Below are 17,295 nucleotides of genomic sequence, written 5' to 3'. Positions count from 1 at the left end.
CAGGTTAAGGGGCAGCCGTCAGAAGGAGACAGGCCTCCTGCCCTCAAGACAGCTGCAGCCTGCCTTCCTGAGCCTTCTTCTGAGCCAGGCGCCTCCGTAACTTCTTCCCATGCCTTTTCTCATCTCACCCTCACGATAGCTCCATACCTCCCCCCCATTTTGCAGATGAGCAAACGGAGAATAGAAGAAGTTTGGGAACTAGACAAGGGACACAGCCATGGGAAGGAAGGCCAAGATTCAAAACCAGGTCTGCCAGTTCCAGAGCCCGCGCGCTCTGGCCGACCCAGGACATTCGCTGTGCTTCTCTGAACGCACTTCCTCGTCTGCACTCTCGGCCTTGCCTGGGGCCTGGAAGTTTCTCCTGTAACAGTGGCGAAACGCCAGCTCAGTGCCTGGTGCTCAGTGGCCAGCGTGAAAGGTGGCCATGATTATTACTAATTTGCCACGTGACCCTCTTTGTCTGGGCTCCCTGTTTTGTAGGAGCTTCGGGGACTACCCTCTCAAGTTGCTTGGGGTGGGGGTGAAGCAGAAACTATCAGGAGGGGGGAAGTGCTAGAGGAAGTTCTGGATGGATTTACATGAAAAAAAAAGAACAGGTTTTTTTTCTGTTGTTCTTTTTTTTTTTTTTAAATGACTGAACAATATGGTGCTCAGCAAAGTACTTGCAATGAGGGGCAGCAAACAGGTTGATTGAGAACAATCAGGCAGCGCAGCCTGGGCAAGGCCACACTGAGGAAATTGCTCAACGGAGCCAGGAGGAATCTGCAGAGCTTGCAGTTCAAACCCGAAGCTCTGAGGCGCTGAGGGGACCTACGCCCTTCTCCTCCAGGAGACCGGGGACGTCCCCGACGCGGGATCCGACAGACCCCGTGACCCACCCTGAGCCCTGCTGCCCGGCTGCCCCTGCTTTGTTTGAGATGTTTGACCAGCTTCAGTACAACTAGGAATCAACTGACGGATCGAGACCCAGGTCTGCTCGGCCCCAAGAAGGCTAGTGCGGTGAACCTGGAATCTGCCTGCTTCTGAACCGTCTCCTGCCCGTAACGGGCCCGAATCCAGTCAGTCACCAAGCCCCCCTCCTCAGTCACACAGCAGGCACTCCTTCCACCCCCAGCAGCAAAAAAAAAAAGAACAGGTTTTTTTTCTGTTCTTTTTTTTTTTAAATGACTGAACAATATGGTGTTCAGCAAAGTACTTGAGATGAGAAGTACTCCCGGCCTTCCTCCCCAGCTCAGGCAACACCACCTCCCATGCGAGCTGTGGTTCTGCCTCCCCCAGCCTCACCTACTTTGATCCTTGATTAGACTCTGACCCTGACCTCTTTTTGCCTAAAACCATCACTGATGTCAAGTTTGGTCCCAGACATTTCCCTAGACTTTCTCCTCAAAAGAAAACCCACAAAACCCCCACACTGACACCCCAATATGCTCAGCACTGTCCCCACCTCTGGCCTGGTTCACCAGGCCCTGTATGCCTCTCCACCTCTCCTTCCATCACACTCTTCAGTAACCTGGGCCACGCTTCCCCTTCCCTGGATGGACCCTGGGCCCAGCACCCGCCCCCCTCCCCTCCCCCTCTTTACCTGGCTAGCTCCACGCAGGCCCCTCCCATACCACAGCACCCACAGCCATTTAGAGTGATTACTACTCAATAACCTGTCCTCTCTGCCCAACAGCAAGCAAAGCCAGGCCAGAGACTCCATGTGTCTCCTCCACTGCACACGGCAAAGACTTGGGGAAAGTGGCTGGCCAGAGAAACGAATGCCTGATGTGCAGGTCCTGGCTCCGCTGACCCAAGGACAGACTCTCCTCATCTGTTAGCAGGCGAGTGCTAATCTCATATGGATGGAAGGAAGGAGGAAGGAAGGGCCAGACAGAAAGATGCTTACAGGGTTAAAGCACACTTGTCAGCCACTATGGCAAACTCCACTTCCTAAAAAGCAGAAACAACTCCAACACCCAACAACACAAGGCTAGCTTAGCAAATTTCAATGCAGCAACTCAACAGACTGAGTCTTCAGAACTGTGGGGAAATGATTATGATAATGTCAGACGAAAAACAGGATATAAACTCTGACTTCAACTACGTAAAACACGTGCTCAAGAGTGAGGACCAGATCAGCACAGTTATCACTGAGGAACTGCTGACAGGACTGTGTGCTTTCTTTCCTCTGGGGGTGGAAAAAAAAATCCCTCATTTTAGACAACTCAAAGCTATAGGGAACAAAAGAGGATTTTTTTTTTTTCCCTATACTTGGAGCTAATGCCTTTTCCTTCTGGAATTCTGAAGGAAGTGGTCAACTTCTTACATCATCAGCAGTTCAAATTTCCGGATCCACAAGGTTAAAAATGCTCTGTGTGATTCTTGCCACTCATTTCCAGGCCTCCACCCACCCTCACCCCCAACTCCTGCAGGGAGCAAGCAGAAATGTAGGGCAGAGAAAGAGGAGGAGAAGACCCCACAATGAAACAAACAGTACCTTTCTTAGTCGTGGTGAAATACTTGGAGTCCGTCATTTTGGTCCCTTATCTGTGGCCAGACTCTGCAAGACAGAAGAAAAGCTGACTTGCCCTGTGTTCCATTCCATTTTGATTTCACAAGAGGGGAGGATGATCCAGTGCAGGCCTGGCAAGGGAAGAGAGCTTCTCATCTCTTTACTGGGCAAACTGTTGGATAACAGCTGCCTGGGTCCTGGAAGGCAACTCTGAAGGATCTATCACATTTTTGAATGTGTGTATCCTTTGGCCCAGCAGTTTTACTCCTAGGAATCTCTCCCATGGAAACACCTGCACAGGAAATGAGGGTTTTACATCCTGCAGTACTGTCCGTAACAATATGCCACTGGAAATAAATGCCCATGAACGAGGGAATGGCTCAATACTTTGTAAGAGTCCAAGGATGAAAAAGCACTTAATGATCATGGTTGTAGCAACTCCTACGTGGTGCTCACTCTGTCTAGCACTGTGTTAAGTGCTCTGCACACGAGAGCTCATCACGGCCTCAGGAAAGTACTATCATTGCCTATAGAGTCAAAAGCGCTTGGAAAGCACCGAGTTTAAAAAGCTAGGGGGACTTCTCGCCCCAGCTGTTTTCAGGCTTCTCTAACAGTGACAGGCATTAAACTTCTCCAGAGAGGGCGGGAATCGACACACTGCAAGCTCCACAGCACTCTCCAAACCTAACTGGCTAGTTTTCTCAAAGCATCTCTCAGGACACCTCCTAACATAAAACTCACGGTGTGAAGTGCTGGTCTACGGCGACAAGGCAAAGAGAGCACCAAGGGCCTCTCGTTCATTCAACATTTACTGAGCACCGGCCATGGAACCTCGAATAGTTCTTCTTGGTCAACATATGAGAGACAAAAGAAGCCACAAAGGAGCCAAGTACCCCGGGTACATGGCAGAGGCTTCTTGGGTTGTTCTAACGTTTATTAAGAAGCTATCACTGGGGACTTCCCTGGTGGGCCAGTGGTTAAGGCTCTGCAAATCCAAGCAGACGGCACAAGTCTGATCCCTGGCTGGGGGACTCACATCCCATAAGATGTGTTATGCGACAAAAGATAAAAAATAAAAAGCTATCATTTACTGAACTCCTATTAAAGCCAGGGGCTTTATACCCATTATCTCACTTAATCCTACCAATAAGGTAACGCTTTTATCCCCTTTTATAGATGAGGAAGCCAAGGCTCAGGGATGTCAGGTAACTTGCCCAAGGTCACGTGGCTTGTAGGTGGCTGGACTGGGAGGCCATTTCAGGTCCCTCTGGGCTCAGCACCTGTGTTCTTTGGATGCAGAATTCTCCTTCCCCCAAGTGACAGCGAGGACAGATTCTGACAGTGGCTTAGGGACTCGGTCCAAAAATCCACGAGACTCTCAACTTCCAATCCAACCTACAGTTTCACATGGTACAGAAAACCACACAGCCCAAAAAACAGACATGTGAATGGAGAAAACCCACTCACTGTGTCCCTTCTACTGCTCAAACATGTAAACCATTAACACCTTCTTTCAATTCATTACTCCATGCGGGTGAGATGAAGGTTACTGTTAGGATGGCCGTGAGACTCAAGGATCATTTCAAAAGTTTCTGGAAGCAAAGCCAACAATGGCTCCCCTCCAGCCCAACTGTATTTTTCCAGTTTAAGCTTCTACTTATGGCAGGATGGCCATGGGGCTGTTCCCCAACTGAAATGCCCAAAGGTTTTGTTTCAGTAACCGACAGGAAACCGATACATGCTGTGTCTCAGGGCTGCCTTAGAGCCTTTGTGGATCCTGTTAGGATAAAGGAATAAAGGCTTTGCTGACAAAAGTATAAAGAAAAAGACTGAATTCCACATTCCTTTTGCTTTGTCAGGATGAAAGGGATGACGGCACTTTTCTGAGGGAGCTGCGGGAAAGAGCAGACGACGCGGCTGGTGCCTGCGGCACCGGCAGCAGGAGCCGGGGCTGCAGACAGGCCCAAGCAAGCAAGACCCTGGTTGGCCTGGTCCGCGGCCACATCCGCCCCCCGCACAAGCATGGCCAGTGCTCAGGCGATTGTCGTTGAAAGAAATGAAAAGTGGCTGTTCAGTGGAATAGCCCAGGGAGCCTCGGCCTGCTCTCCAACAGCCATGAGGTAACTGTTTAAGCATCCGTTTCCTACAGGAGTTGACGTATGTTAAAAATAATTCCCTTCTGAGCATACAGAGAGCCATTTTCTCAGAGAAACCTCCCCAACCTAGAGACTCTTTCTGAAGCTCTAAGAATGTGCAGGTAAAGGAGACAATGGCGTATCTGTCACGCAAGAAAAGGCCGCCTCGCTTCAGAAGTCGCAGGTGATGAGAGCATCAGCGGAAGCATCCAGAATAGGAGCCCACCTTGTTTCCCAAGGTTCATTTCAGTCTAAGAAGAAGCAACAATGAAGGCAACAGGGGCTAAAAATCACAGGCCAGAAGAATCACAGAAAGCAATGCACCACCCCCTCCAGCGTCAAACCTGGAAGGACGTCAAAGTGAACAAAGGGAAAACTACCTGAGACGTCTCACTTCGGCGTAGCCCAGAAACTTCTTCTCGGGTAGAGGGGGCTGTCGGGGCTGGCCCCTCATCCGCAGGCATGACACAACATCCAGGGGCCCTGGAATCCCTGACAGGTCTGTGGTGGACGCAACTACCCAGGTGGAAGACAGGGTGGGAGAGCTTCTCTTCGGGGGAATTAAAGAAGGCTGCAGGGTCAGCCAGTGAGGCTCTCGAAGACACGCATCCTCTCACAGGTGCTAAGCAACTCCTCGCAAACTTAAACCGCCACCCCGCGCGCCGGCTGGCACTGGCGGCCTCTTCCCTCCGCAGTATCTATTTCACCTATCCGTCTGCAGAGGCCCCAGTGGGACTGGGAATGCAGAAACTGTATCCCTCTGAAGTCATTCCACATACAGGAAATTAAAGCGGAGGAGGAAGGGGAAGACGGGGAGAAATGAAAATGCTGCTGCAAAGCCGTCCCAGAGCTCCAATTAAAAACCCTCCCCTCACCGGGTAAGGACCCCTGTACCCACCATGCGGGTCTACTGTGGCGACCTGCTTGTGTCCTCTCACTGCAGGTGCCTCTAGGATGGCAGTGCAAGAGAGATTTTTCATCCTCTCTGCAGGAGTGGAAAAAACCCCATGGTTCAGTCAGACTCTGAGCCCAGGGAAGGCTGGTGCTTTTCTTGGCCCTGCTCAGCTGTCACCAGGCACTGCGTCCCTAACGAATGCAGGCCACGGGGGCCAAGGCTCTGACTGTGTACATGAGCCACGACTGAAAGCAAGCAGCCAATTTAGGCAAGAAAATGCTGAGGGTTTGGATTCCATCTTTGGAAGTGGCAAGGCTCATCAGAACAAGCAGCAACTGGAGGGACTTTCTGTTTCAGACCCTGCTACGGCCAGTGTGATGAGTCACTTCTGCTAAGGATATGGTGTTCTAGGCCAGGTACCCCTCAATCTCAGCATTTACAGGCCAAGGGATGCCTCAAGGGACGGCGCGGTCCAAATTCAAAGCAGGGCACGCCTGCAAGGACCGGTTTGTCCCTGAGGAGCCGCAGCCGCCGTGCCCACCTGTGTCCCCCCTCCCCAGCCTGTTCTCAGAAGATGACTTTGACTCCACAATCCCAGGGCCAGGTCCTGCTAATTTCACTTCTTCATTTTTTTTTTTTTAATTCTATTGACGGCTGCTTCTCCTGCCACTGCTGCTGCTGTTGCTGCTGCTAAGTCGCTTCAGTCGTGTCCGACTCTGTGTGACCCCATAGACGGCAGCCCACCAGGCTCCCCCGTCCCTGGGATTCTCCAAGCAAGAACACTGGAGCGGGTTGCCAGTTCCTTCTCCTGCCACTAGGCTTAAAGAAAGGAACTGAGTAAGAAAGCCTGAAACACAGTAGTTTTCTCTTACATTTTCTAGAACTATAAAGAAGTTCTTGGTGAGAATCACTGACACGCTGGCCAGGAACAAAGACGTAATTTAACTTAAGAGGGGAAAAAGGAAAGACTAGCTAAAGACTTTGAATTTTAGCCACTGGAGTTAGGGCTGGGTTTAAGAAAAAAAGCCCTTAACACCTTTCAAATTTTTGAGTCATCATCACAAATCTAAATGTAATTTTATGAAGAGGAGATTAAAAATATCTTTCTGTGTTTTAAGCTAATACATTAAGGGACTTCCCTGGACCACGTTATGGGGATTCCCTGGTGGTCCAGTGGTTAGGACTTCAAGTTCCCAATGCAGCGAGCATGGATTGAATCCCCAGATGGGGAACTGAGATCCCACTACTATGGCCAAAAAAAATTTTTGAGAAAATGTTGAAGGTATTTCGACTTTTCTCCAAGGTCTCAAATTTACTAAGAGTAATTAGCTGAGCTAAGGTTAACTTTAGTTGAAAGTGGCTAGTTTAAAAAATTACAACACTGGGTATAGAATTGGGGAATACTGTGCAATCATGAAAAAGAATGAGGCACTGCTACACACACCTGTATGCAATACTCTCTAAGCTATTAAGTGAAAAACAGCAAGATGCAAAACTTATGTAGTGTACTACAATTTCTACTAGAAATTAAAATACTAATAAAACAGAAATATGCAAGTGTTTGCAAATGCATGGACAATCCTTGAGGGTAAATAAGAAAAGTTGAGGGCTTTCCTGGTGGCTTGGTGGTAAAGAATCCCCCTGCAAATGCCGGGGACACGGGTTTGATCCCTGCTCCAGGAAGACCCCATATGCTGAGAAGCAAGTAAGTCCATGTGCCCCAACTACTGAGCCTGTGCTCCAGGGCCCACAAGCTGCAACCACTGAGCCCCAATGTCTCAACTACTGAAGCCTGAGTGCTCCAGAACCCGTGCTCCACAACAAGAGAAGACACCAGGATGAGAATTCATGCGTTACAACTAGAGAGCAGCCCCCACTCACGGTAACTAGGAAAAGCCTGCACAGCAATGAGGACCCAGGAGAGCCAAAATAATAAATAAAAAAATAAAATTTTTAAGTGACTATAACCATCAATTAAAAAAAAAAAAGTTGACAGAGGTTTCCTTGAGAAAGAAAGCTGGATGAGCAAGAGACTGACGTTTCATTGCTTACCTTTGTCTACCTTGGGAATTTTACATCCTGTGCACATATCATCTCTTTTCAATATAATGCAGTTTAGAAAACTCTGGCGCATCTAATCCAAAGCACCCTCCCGCCCCTAGGCTCCCCCGCAGCCTGCCCCCGAGGCGCCCTCTCCGGAGCCGGGCGGGCAGAAGCCTGCTCGACATCTCACTCAGCCACCCCGTGCACTTCTCCACAGCCCTCCTCACGGCTCATCCCAGACCTGTCCTGTCTGATGCTGTCAGCCCAGTGACTGGCATGACGTCTGGCACATTCCAGTTCACCAAATGTCTGTAGGCAAAATGAAAAGACAGGTTCCCAGAGCAGCTAGAAAACCAAGGGCCCATAACAGATCAAAACAACAGGACTCCTTGATGAGTGCCAGACGGTGATGACTGGGCAAACTGGGAACATAAGGCTTTGCAGTTAACTTTCTGCAAACGTGGCAAGACTGATCCAAAGCCGAGACGGCTGGCCAGGAACTCTAGCCTTGCTACCCACAGCTGAGTGACCCTGGGCAGACTCCCCTACCTCTGGGTCTTACTTTCTCCAGTTGTCAAGTGAGAATTCAACCAGATCCTTGGCCTTTCAAGCTGCATTCCCCCCACCCCTCCCACCATCCCATTTTTAAATTGTTTAAAATCAAAGTGGACCTGCTCTGGCTGAAGAGAGGGTGAGGGCCCAGAGCCTGGCTCCTTCCACTATGCTCACTTCTCTCCCTCCTCACCAGGGGCCCTTCAGACACCCCACCGTTCCACAGAAGAGTTTGAAAACAAAATTTAAACGGCAAAATCCCTCCAGCAGCTCATGTTCTAGGATCCTCTGCTAGAGGAGAAACCCACTTCCTCACCAGTCTTTCCGGGTATCAAACAAGAGAAATCGAGCACGATCATTCACAGAGCATGACAGAAAACGTTTCCAAGGGGACAAAAAAAAAATAACTTCAGAATGCAGCAGGGCCGGCAGGCCTCATCAGGTCTTCAGTAGGAGGGAAAACGCTAACAGGCCAAGCAGTTCCCCAAACGGCCGGCCAATGGCCAGGGAGAGGACTTTCCTAGTCTCTGGGCAGTGATTCATGTCTGAGCAACTCCCACTCTGCAGTCGGCCAAGAAGCGTGAAGCTGGCAATGCCAGCGCAGCACACCATCAGCACCCAGGGGCGGAGCCAGGAGACAGTCAGTGTCTGTCAGTGGGAGCAGCCAGAGAAGTTCAGGAAAGGAAATGGGGAAAGAGACATCTGACAAGGTCTGAGCCGGCTCCCAAGACCCACCTCTGAGTTCAAGGATATCCAGGCAGGGAAAACCGATCCCTGGAAGTCTGTGTCCAGCTTCAGTGCTGGAACTGTCACTGTTAACCTTGCCTGAGGAATGGCTTTCAGAAGCCGGCTCTGAGGCAAGTGTCAGCTCAAGGACAGTCAAGACTCAGCTAGGGGAGTGAACAAAAGGGGCTAGGGGAGTGCCACCGTCTCTTGGAACACAAAAGCCAAACTTTAACCAAACCACGTTTTGCAGTTTCAGTTCTGTCTCAAGGGCAGAAGTTGATTCATTTCATGATATCCCCCCACTCCTGCCATGCCACGTCAAGTCTGGACACAAACAACAAAGGTTTGTGTCCATTACCCCATTTAATACATAGATGATGTTTAACAGAGACAACAATTCTACTCACCACCCAGTAATTCTATTTATCGCTCCTCGCCTGTCTGACAGTCCCCTTTGCAGAAGGAAAAGATCCTCACGGGTGAGTACTAAAGTTCACATTACTGACAGGGAGGCAGGTAAGGCCACCTTGACGATTAAAAGGTGAGTCAGCAGTAGAGAAACCAGATTTCAGACTTTCTCTCCGAGACGATGTGGTCAGCAAGCTCAGATCGGCTCTTTGAAGCCGGCTCAATTGCCATGAGAAAATAAGCTGTACTCTTCTTAGGGTTTGGAATAAGATCTGAAACACAGGTGGCCATGGCTGCGGTAATGACAGCCATCTGTCATGCGCTGTGGGCCAGAAACTACATCGAGTTTTACGTGTAATCCTCACAGTGATCTGTGGAGAAGGTACTGATAATATCCCAAGTTTACAGATGGGGAAGCTACAGCCCAGAGGGGTCAAGGCATTTGTCTGGAGTCACACAGCTGGAAAATGATAGCACTGACGCTCTCTACCCAGGCCCCATAATAAGGTCACATGCGTCCCACCGTGTCCAGAGAGGTGACTCCTCCTCTCTGATGAAGTCCTGACAGAAACACACACACTCCAGGCTAAATGGTACGTGAAGTACGTTGCCACACATCCCTGCCGAGTGCCTCGAAGGTTGAATTACAGGTTGTTTTAGGGCCAGCCCATCCAGCTGGCCCTAAACGTCAAGCTTGGTAACGTGCCCAGCAAAAGCCCGTCTGGGTGAGCTCACTGAGTTACAGGCCTCTTGGGATCTGGATGAAAACTGATTAGTCAAAGTCAATCTTCTGAGACCCACTAGCAACTGAAGTCTCAAAATGACAAGGAACCACAGGCAGGCAAACGGCACATGCAGAGGTTCTATCAGCTCTGAGTCTCCAGGGCTGAATTCTAGCATCAAGGGCTAGTTCTCAGCTAACCTCCAAGCAAGCAGCAACGCATGGGAAGATCTGCTGCCAAGTAAAAGAAAAGTTCCTTAAACACAAAATAATAGGGGGTTCTTCTAAACAATCTTTAAATTAATGAAGATGAGAAGACAGGGCCAGAGACGACAGAACTAGGCTCCCGAGACCTTGGTTTTCCCGCCTATACATTGGGAACACTTTCCGACAATCTCTCTCATTTTGGATACAGCCTGGGACTGTGCCCCACACAGGAGCGCACACACACACAGCAGACAAGGCACAGTCCTTCCCTGCTGGTTCTTTCAGATTCCAAGGGCAGGGGACAGACTTCAGGGGAACAGCCAAGAAATCGTGCCCTCCCAATAACACCCACCAAAGCTCAGAGGAGACTTTGAAAGGGCTGGGGCCTCAAAGGAAGCCCTCTTGGACTGACAGGGGCTTGGCTGGACATGAAAAGATGTGTCAGATTTGGAAAGGGAGGGGTGAAGGTGATATGGAGAAGACCCACAAGATGCCAGCAATACAGAGTGAATTGAGAATCACTAAACCAACACAAACACTGGCTCTATGCTAATTTATGGCGCCTGTCATTTAATTCTCCAGTAACCCATTTAAACATGAGGATTAGAGATGCGGACAGAGGAGTGACATATCCAGGGCCAAGACAAGTGCACATGTTTAGGAGTCCGAAGGCAGGGTTTTGGCAGGGAAAGGAGCAGATGAGGCTGGGCATGAAAGGATGAGATTCAAAGATAGCCCTGGACGCCAGGGTGAGCCGGACCTGCCAGCAGAAGATGTGGTAATCTTATCAAATGCCAAGTCTCATGCTAACAAGCACTGGATGCCACTGATCACACCCTCCTCCATGAAACACCCTCTTCTCTGGGTTTGAGGATGCTGTGCTCTCTGCTCTCCCTCCTACCCTACAGTCTAGCCTTTGTTATAAAACCATATTTACATTATCTGTTTTTCCCCCTCCATAATGAAATTCCATAAGGACAAGGATTTTGTCCATTCTGTTCACTGCCATGTTCCTAGCTCCTAGACTGGTAGCGGGCAAGGAGGAGGTGCTCAGTCAACATGCAAATGACTAGGGCTCACTTCTCTTGGGGAAATTTCATGTAAGCCAACCTCAAGCCTCCCAATGTTCGTTTCATGGGGTGTGCCAGGGTCGGAGCTCCATCTGTTCTGGTTGTCAAGCTATTTTGACAAAATTGAAATTGAGACTGCCAAACACCCTGGTTCATTTTCAGCCACTAAATGGAAAGTAAATAAACACACGGTAAGAGAGAGAAGAAAGGGCAAAGGGTAGAAGATCAGGTCACAGCATCTCCCACGGGAGAAATGTTCAGGCCACTTCCCTCAGATCGCCATCCCGTCCTGGGCACCAGCTCAGAGCGCGGCCAGAGCTGCAGGAAGCGGGGGTACAAACGCTGGGGAAGGTGGGTGGAGGGGCCCTGACACAGGCTATGATGCGAGCTCGGGGAGGCCCTCCCCTCCGCCTGTAACCCTCCCGGCCCGCGGGCCTTCCTCCCGGTTCCTCTAGTTGCCAAGCTCTTCACTGCCTTTTATTTGCTGAGTCTTCTGCCTGGATTAGACTCATCCTTCAAATCTCAGCTTAGGTGACGTCCCTTCAAAGTCACCACCCCCGCCCGCACTAAGGAGGTATTTTCCTGTCCTCGTAGTCCGCTGCTCCTATTCACACATTCACTGAGTCATAAATAGGTCTACATGCTGGGGATGAAGCCGTGCACTAAACAGACAAAAACCCTTCCCCTCATCGAGTTTACATCCCAATGGCAGACTGGAATGATCAGCAAGATAAATAAGTAATATACATATAGTATCGCAGACAGTGAAAAATGCTGCGAAAAGGAAAACAGGGAAGAAGGACGAGGGTGTGAGGGAGGGGGAGTGCAGGGTTGAAATTTAACCAGGGTGGCCACAGAAGGCCTCCTTGAGAAGGTGACAGGTAACATTGCCTGGGGAAGAGCCTTCCAGGCACAAAAAATAATGCAAGGGTGGGAGTGTGCCCAGCTTCTTTGAGGAATAGCAGGGAGGCAGTATGGCCTGAACAGAGTGAGCTATGAGGGGGCAGTGGGTTATGAGGTCAGGGGAGGATGGAGGGGGCCTTGCAGGTCAAGGTCAGGACTCTGGCTTTTACTCTGAATGAGCTGAGTCCCTGGAGGGTTTTAAACAGAGTCCTGAGATGTGGCTTATGCTTTAACCAGAGTAAGTGGCTGTGCCTAGCTTCCCTCATGACTTACCCGTTTTTGTAATTATTACATTTGTTCTCTATTTCTTCCTGGTCTCTCCCCCATTGCAATGTGGTAAGCAACCCAAGGGCAGAAGCTGTGTGGCTTGTTTACCTGTCACCACATTTAGCCCAGTGCCAAGCACACAGCAGGGCTCAATAAATACTGAATGAATGAGCGAATGTTGGACATATGAAGGCTCTGACCTCAGTGTCTCAACACCCAGCCACCCAGCCCTTAGAGATCAGACAGTGAAGACCGCAGAGACAGACTTCTCTCATACCTGGCTAAACGAAATTTTGTCTTTCTACTCTAAATAAGCTTAGGACCCTAAAAGGAATCAGGGTGTGATAAAAAGCATGTGCCACCCAAGTCGAGTACTCTACAGAGCTCAGCTGTAACAAATGCCTTCAGTGCTGAAAACCAATACCGAAGGCTTGGTTTTAAAGCTTTCGAGACCTGACTTCCAAACCTCCCAGCTTGTGGCTCAAGTCCACAGAGGAGACGGAGGATCAGTGACTAAGACATCCTGGCTGATGAACTCTGGGCCCTCTGTAGTCAACCAGCCATACTGTAACTCTAACTAGAGAAGGCCTCCCAACTTCAGGGAGACCCTCTTAGTAGAGGTCAGAGGTCAAGCCCAAGGCTAAAGAACCCAAAAAGCATGAGGCTTGGGAGAAGAACCACAGCCAAGCCCTCCCTCAGCTCTACTAAAAACAGGAGACAATTCAAGAACAAGGGGTTGGGAAAGGAGAGGCAGCCCCAGCAGGTACAACCCAAGCACTTGAGGGGTCTGCATGGCCTAACAGGCACAACCGTACCACAGCTGATGAGAATTACTATGTCACGTACCTAAAGGGTAAGTGAGGCTAAGGCAAGTGAATACACACAAAGCCCTCAACAGTGTCCAGCCACCAAGAGCTTGATAAATGTTCGCCACTTTCATTCCTACACAGAGAGAGCCATTACCACTGGCTCCTCCCTGCTGCTCCCCAACCCCCAGGTCTCTGGAGGTCCTGAAGCACTCTGGTAGCAGGGGCAGTTGGAGACTAGTTAATCCCACCACGGGCGGATTCTCCCTACCTCCTGGGATGATATGAGGAAGGATGGGAGATCATCTGGGAAGTGCTTTGAGTTTCCCAGGAATCCTAAAAGTTCAGAGCAATATCCACTTACTCATTCATTTACTGAGCACCTACTATGTGCCAGATATTTCACTAGGTGCTGAAGACACAGTTCAAACAAGTCCTCTCCAAGGATTAAGAGCTGCTTACTTAGAAGACAGCCAAGTACACAATGACAGCCCACTGTGATCAATGCCTCAAGACATCCAGTTCAGGCTAGCAGGTGGTTGGCGGGGGTTGGGGAAGGGGAGATGATCAGATGGGAGGAACCAAGCAGTGGTCTAGAAAAAAGGGGCACGTGTGGCAGGAACCTGTGTTCAGGAGGTGGGACCAGCACAAAGCAAAGACACACAGGTAAACCACTGGGCTGGCAGAAGTCCAAAGTAGCTGAATTTGACTGGAACTTGGGAAGAGGCTGGAAGTGAGAAGTTGGAGAGATGAGGCAGGAGAACCCAGCAGGGGTTAGAGCTCAAAAGGCTTTGAAGGCCAGGCCAAGAAACCTGAGTTTCAGCTAAGGAATGTGAGTTTCAGCCGAGAGCAAGGAGGGTCCACGGATGGCTATTCAAGTAGAATTGTTTAAAAAATATGTATTTATTCAGTTGTATTGGGTCTTAGCTGCGGCACGTGGGACCTTTTGTTGCAACCCATGGACTCTCTAGTTATGGTGTGTGGGCTTAGTTGCTCTGTGGCATGTGGGATCTTAGTTCCCTGACCAGGGATTGAACCCGAGTCCCCTGCATTGCAAGGCAAATTCTTAACCACTAGGCCACCAGGGAAGTCCCCTCAAGTAGAATTATTTTAAAAAGATTCCCCACTTGCTTAATTAATATTTTCTCCCTAGAGCTGTTCATTCCTCTCTGTGTGAGGAGAAAAAGAACACAAAAATCATTTCTGGGCTGTGAAAATTTATCAGTGATCTATCTTAGGCAAAAAGACCTGTTCAGAAAAAGAAATACCTACAAGTAACAGAAGCCCCTTTGGCTTTTGGAAATTCATTACAGCACAAAACTCATAACCAAGCCATGCTGGCTCACCATTAGCACATCACACTTTTGTGCCAAGCATGGGGGTTTTCGGGAAGTGAGCAAGCAAGTCATGCAACAGCTTCGAGGATAACTAGAAAAAGATGAAAGTCCAAGCCCAGAGCTAGCAGGACCAACAGACTGAACTTCTTCTGAAACACTTTAAGGAAGTGAAACAAGAAGGATGGAAGAAGTCCTGTGTACACAGAAGTCTCTGCAGAGAGAAGTAATACCCCCTGAAACCAGGCCCCCAGGAAACATCAACTGCCTAGGGTCAAGGCACTCGCCACAACAGACTCTGCACAAATGCCCTTGTCCAGCTTCCACATAAGCCAGTGCTGGGGGAGGAGGGGAAGGTGGTGGTATTATTGTAGAGATGAGGTAAAGGTGGCTCTGGGTCAGGCTACCAAGAAGCTGCCGAACTGGGAGGAGAATCCATGGCTGACAGATGGGGAGACAAGGAAGGCTCTTCCCACCACACCACTGAGCTCTTCAAGTCGCTCAGGTGAAGCCTCTACTCAAACCACAGTCAACAGTTAAACTTTATACAACGTCTGAGGGATCTGAGTTTTTGAACACTAGTGAAGCCACTCTTCATGAAGCTGCCCTAAGGGGTCGAAGGAGCCTGGCGGGCTCAACTCAGGACATGGAGCCAGACACTCTGAGCGCTGCTCACGTTCCTACCGTCTGTGACGAGAGACTTCATCTCAAATCCTCCCTTGGAAGGATGGGGATCAGGTGACAATATTAAGTTTCTGTGAATTCAATGGAACTAGGAAAACAGACAGTGGAGTTTAAAAACAGGCACTGCACAGTAATATATACACCCCAGCTTTCTTTAGAAGTGTGTGGAAACCCTCACGGGTTCATTAAGGCTTGTAAAACCCAGGAGTGGGTAGGAAGTCAGCAGGTCTGTGCTGCTGTCAGGGAAACTGAGGGAGAACTGCAGCAAGTGAATGTCTACAACCGAATAAGGCTCAGGCTCACAAGACCTAATCCTCTGGCCATGAAACCACTTTACCGTCTCCCAGGCAAGACGTGCATTCCAGCCAAGAAGCCATGGGACCTGCACTTTTCTCAGAGACTCAGGCCCTTGCCTTGGGAATGCTCTTCAAGAACCGAGGGCCAAAAGATACCCTAGGGGTCATGTGGTTCCTCCCCTTACTTGAAAAAGAATGCAGCTCGACCACTCTCAAGAGAGGTTCAGCATATTCTTAAATTCATTGCATGGCTAGCCTGTTTTATGTCTCACAGTTCTCAATAGTCAGGAATATGTCCCTTCTTGCCCTGAACAGTAATCAGTTATAGCAATGGCCTGCAAGACCATTTCATCCTAAAGAAAGTGAGTCAAATGTTCATTAGGAAGGTTAGATGAGAAGCAAGAAAGCTGTATCTGTACATGTTGCTGTTCAGTTGCCCAGTCATGTCCAACTCTGCGACCCCATGGACAGTAGCCCACCAGGCTCCTCTGTCCATGGGATTCTCCAGGCAAGAAAACTGGAGTGGGTTGCCATTTCCTTCTCCAGGGTAATATATCTTTATATAGATACAAATAAATTTAATGGCGGCTAAAGATATTAAACAGCCCCTAAATGCCAACCTTGCTTCAGTCTCAGCACGCTGCAGGTCCCTGCGAGCCCAGGGAGGAACCCTGGCTCTCATCCATACTACTCGATTGATCTTACAGGTGTGGTATAACTTTTCTGTGCCTCAGTTTCCTCGTGGATAAAATGGGGATAATAATAGTAGCTACCTCACAAAGATTGCTGGGAAGTTTAAATGCGGCAGTGTAAGCACGGTGCCTGCACACAGGAGCAGCTCCATAACCAGCAGCTAGCATTCCCATCAGTAGTTCTGGCATTATTACAGGGGTCCCCAGTTACCTCGTCTGTGAGGCGCCTAAGGATAGACCAAACCTCTGTCCAACCCCACCCTAGAGGCGGTGGCGCCAGGCCGTTTCATAATTTTTTTTTTTCTTTTTTTGAACCTTGGCAAAGAGATAAGGCCCTTAACGACGAGGAGGCCTCAGGACAGCCACGGCGGTGAGTGTGCAGGGGGAACCAAGACCCGAAGAGAAGTTTCCTGTCAGGCCAGGCGCAAGCTCCCCTGGGCCTAAGTCTAGGGGTCTCAACGGGAGGGCGCCCCGGCAGGGACTGCGGACCTGGGACGGCTGGCGTGCACGCCGACGGCCAAGGGGGCGCGAATGAATGAGCCCGCAGCCTTTCTGCCTCGTCCCGGCCTGGGAAGCCACCCTAGACCCTCCAGCGCCCCGTCCTCTCCGTGACCTTTGACCCCAGAAACCCCTCACCTCAGACTCCCGACTCCCCGCCCCACTTCTTCTCTGGCCTCGCCGGGCTCCCCGCTTCCTCACCCACAGGTCCGAACGGCTCCTGACGCCACGGCGCGGCTCGACACGGCAGGAAAATGTCCGCGGCCTTGTCCTCCCGCCTTCCCGGTGCGCCCGCGCCGCCGGACGCTCGGAGGCCCGCGGCTGTCACCTGCCAGGCGGAAGTGAGCTGCCCGCGCGCGGGCACTTCCGGTGGACGCACAGGCTGGGGGCGGGGTCAAGGGTACAACCCGGGCGGGGGCGGTGACAGCGAGGCGGGGCCAAGGGGCGGGGCGTCGGAGTTAACTCCGCCCCGGACACGTTGCCGCTCAGCAGAGCAAAAAAAAAAACCACGAGATGGTTAGATGGCATCACCGGCGCAATGGGCACGAGTTTGAGCAAAGTCCG

General features: G+C 50.2%; 1 protein-coding gene across 50 annotated transcripts in view; it reads right to left on the bottom strand.

Annotated features, from left to right (window-relative positions):
* AP1B1 (adaptor related protein complex 1 subunit beta 1) overlaps positions 1-17,057 on the bottom strand; it is a 45,489-nt gene extending 28,432 nt beyond the window's left edge. For 11 of the 50 annotated variants that reach the window (XM_081542723.1, XM_081542722.1, XM_081542748.1 and 8 more), the window contains exons 1-2: positions 16,933-17,057; positions 2,480-2,542 (exon numbers count right to left, since the gene is read on the bottom strand). In XM_081542723.1, coding sequence (XP_081398849.1) covers positions 2,480-2,516 — 37 coding nt within the window. In that variant the 5' untranslated portion in view covers positions 2,517-2,542; positions 16,933-17,057. Of the gene's footprint in view, positions 1-2,479; positions 2,543-3,708; positions 3,890-7,808; positions 7,991-8,238; positions 8,693-16,869 lie in introns of those variants that run through there. The other 39 variants (XR_014069014.1, XM_081542749.1, XM_081542725.1 and 36 more) reach the window with 8 other exon arrangements.
* Positions 17,058-17,295: the final 238 nt, after the last annotated feature.

The sequence above is a fragment of the Giraffa tippelskirchi genome, chromosome 11, assembly GCF_054371585.1.
Source record: "Giraffa tippelskirchi isolate mGirTip1 chromosome 11, T2T-mGirTip1v1.2.pri, whole genome shotgun sequence".
Classification (NCBI taxonomy): domain Eukaryota; kingdom Metazoa; phylum Chordata; class Mammalia; order Artiodactyla; family Giraffidae; genus Giraffa; species Giraffa tippelskirchi.
Note: the sequence above shows the minus strand (reverse complement) of the source record. Positions and strands in the feature narration are given on the sequence as shown.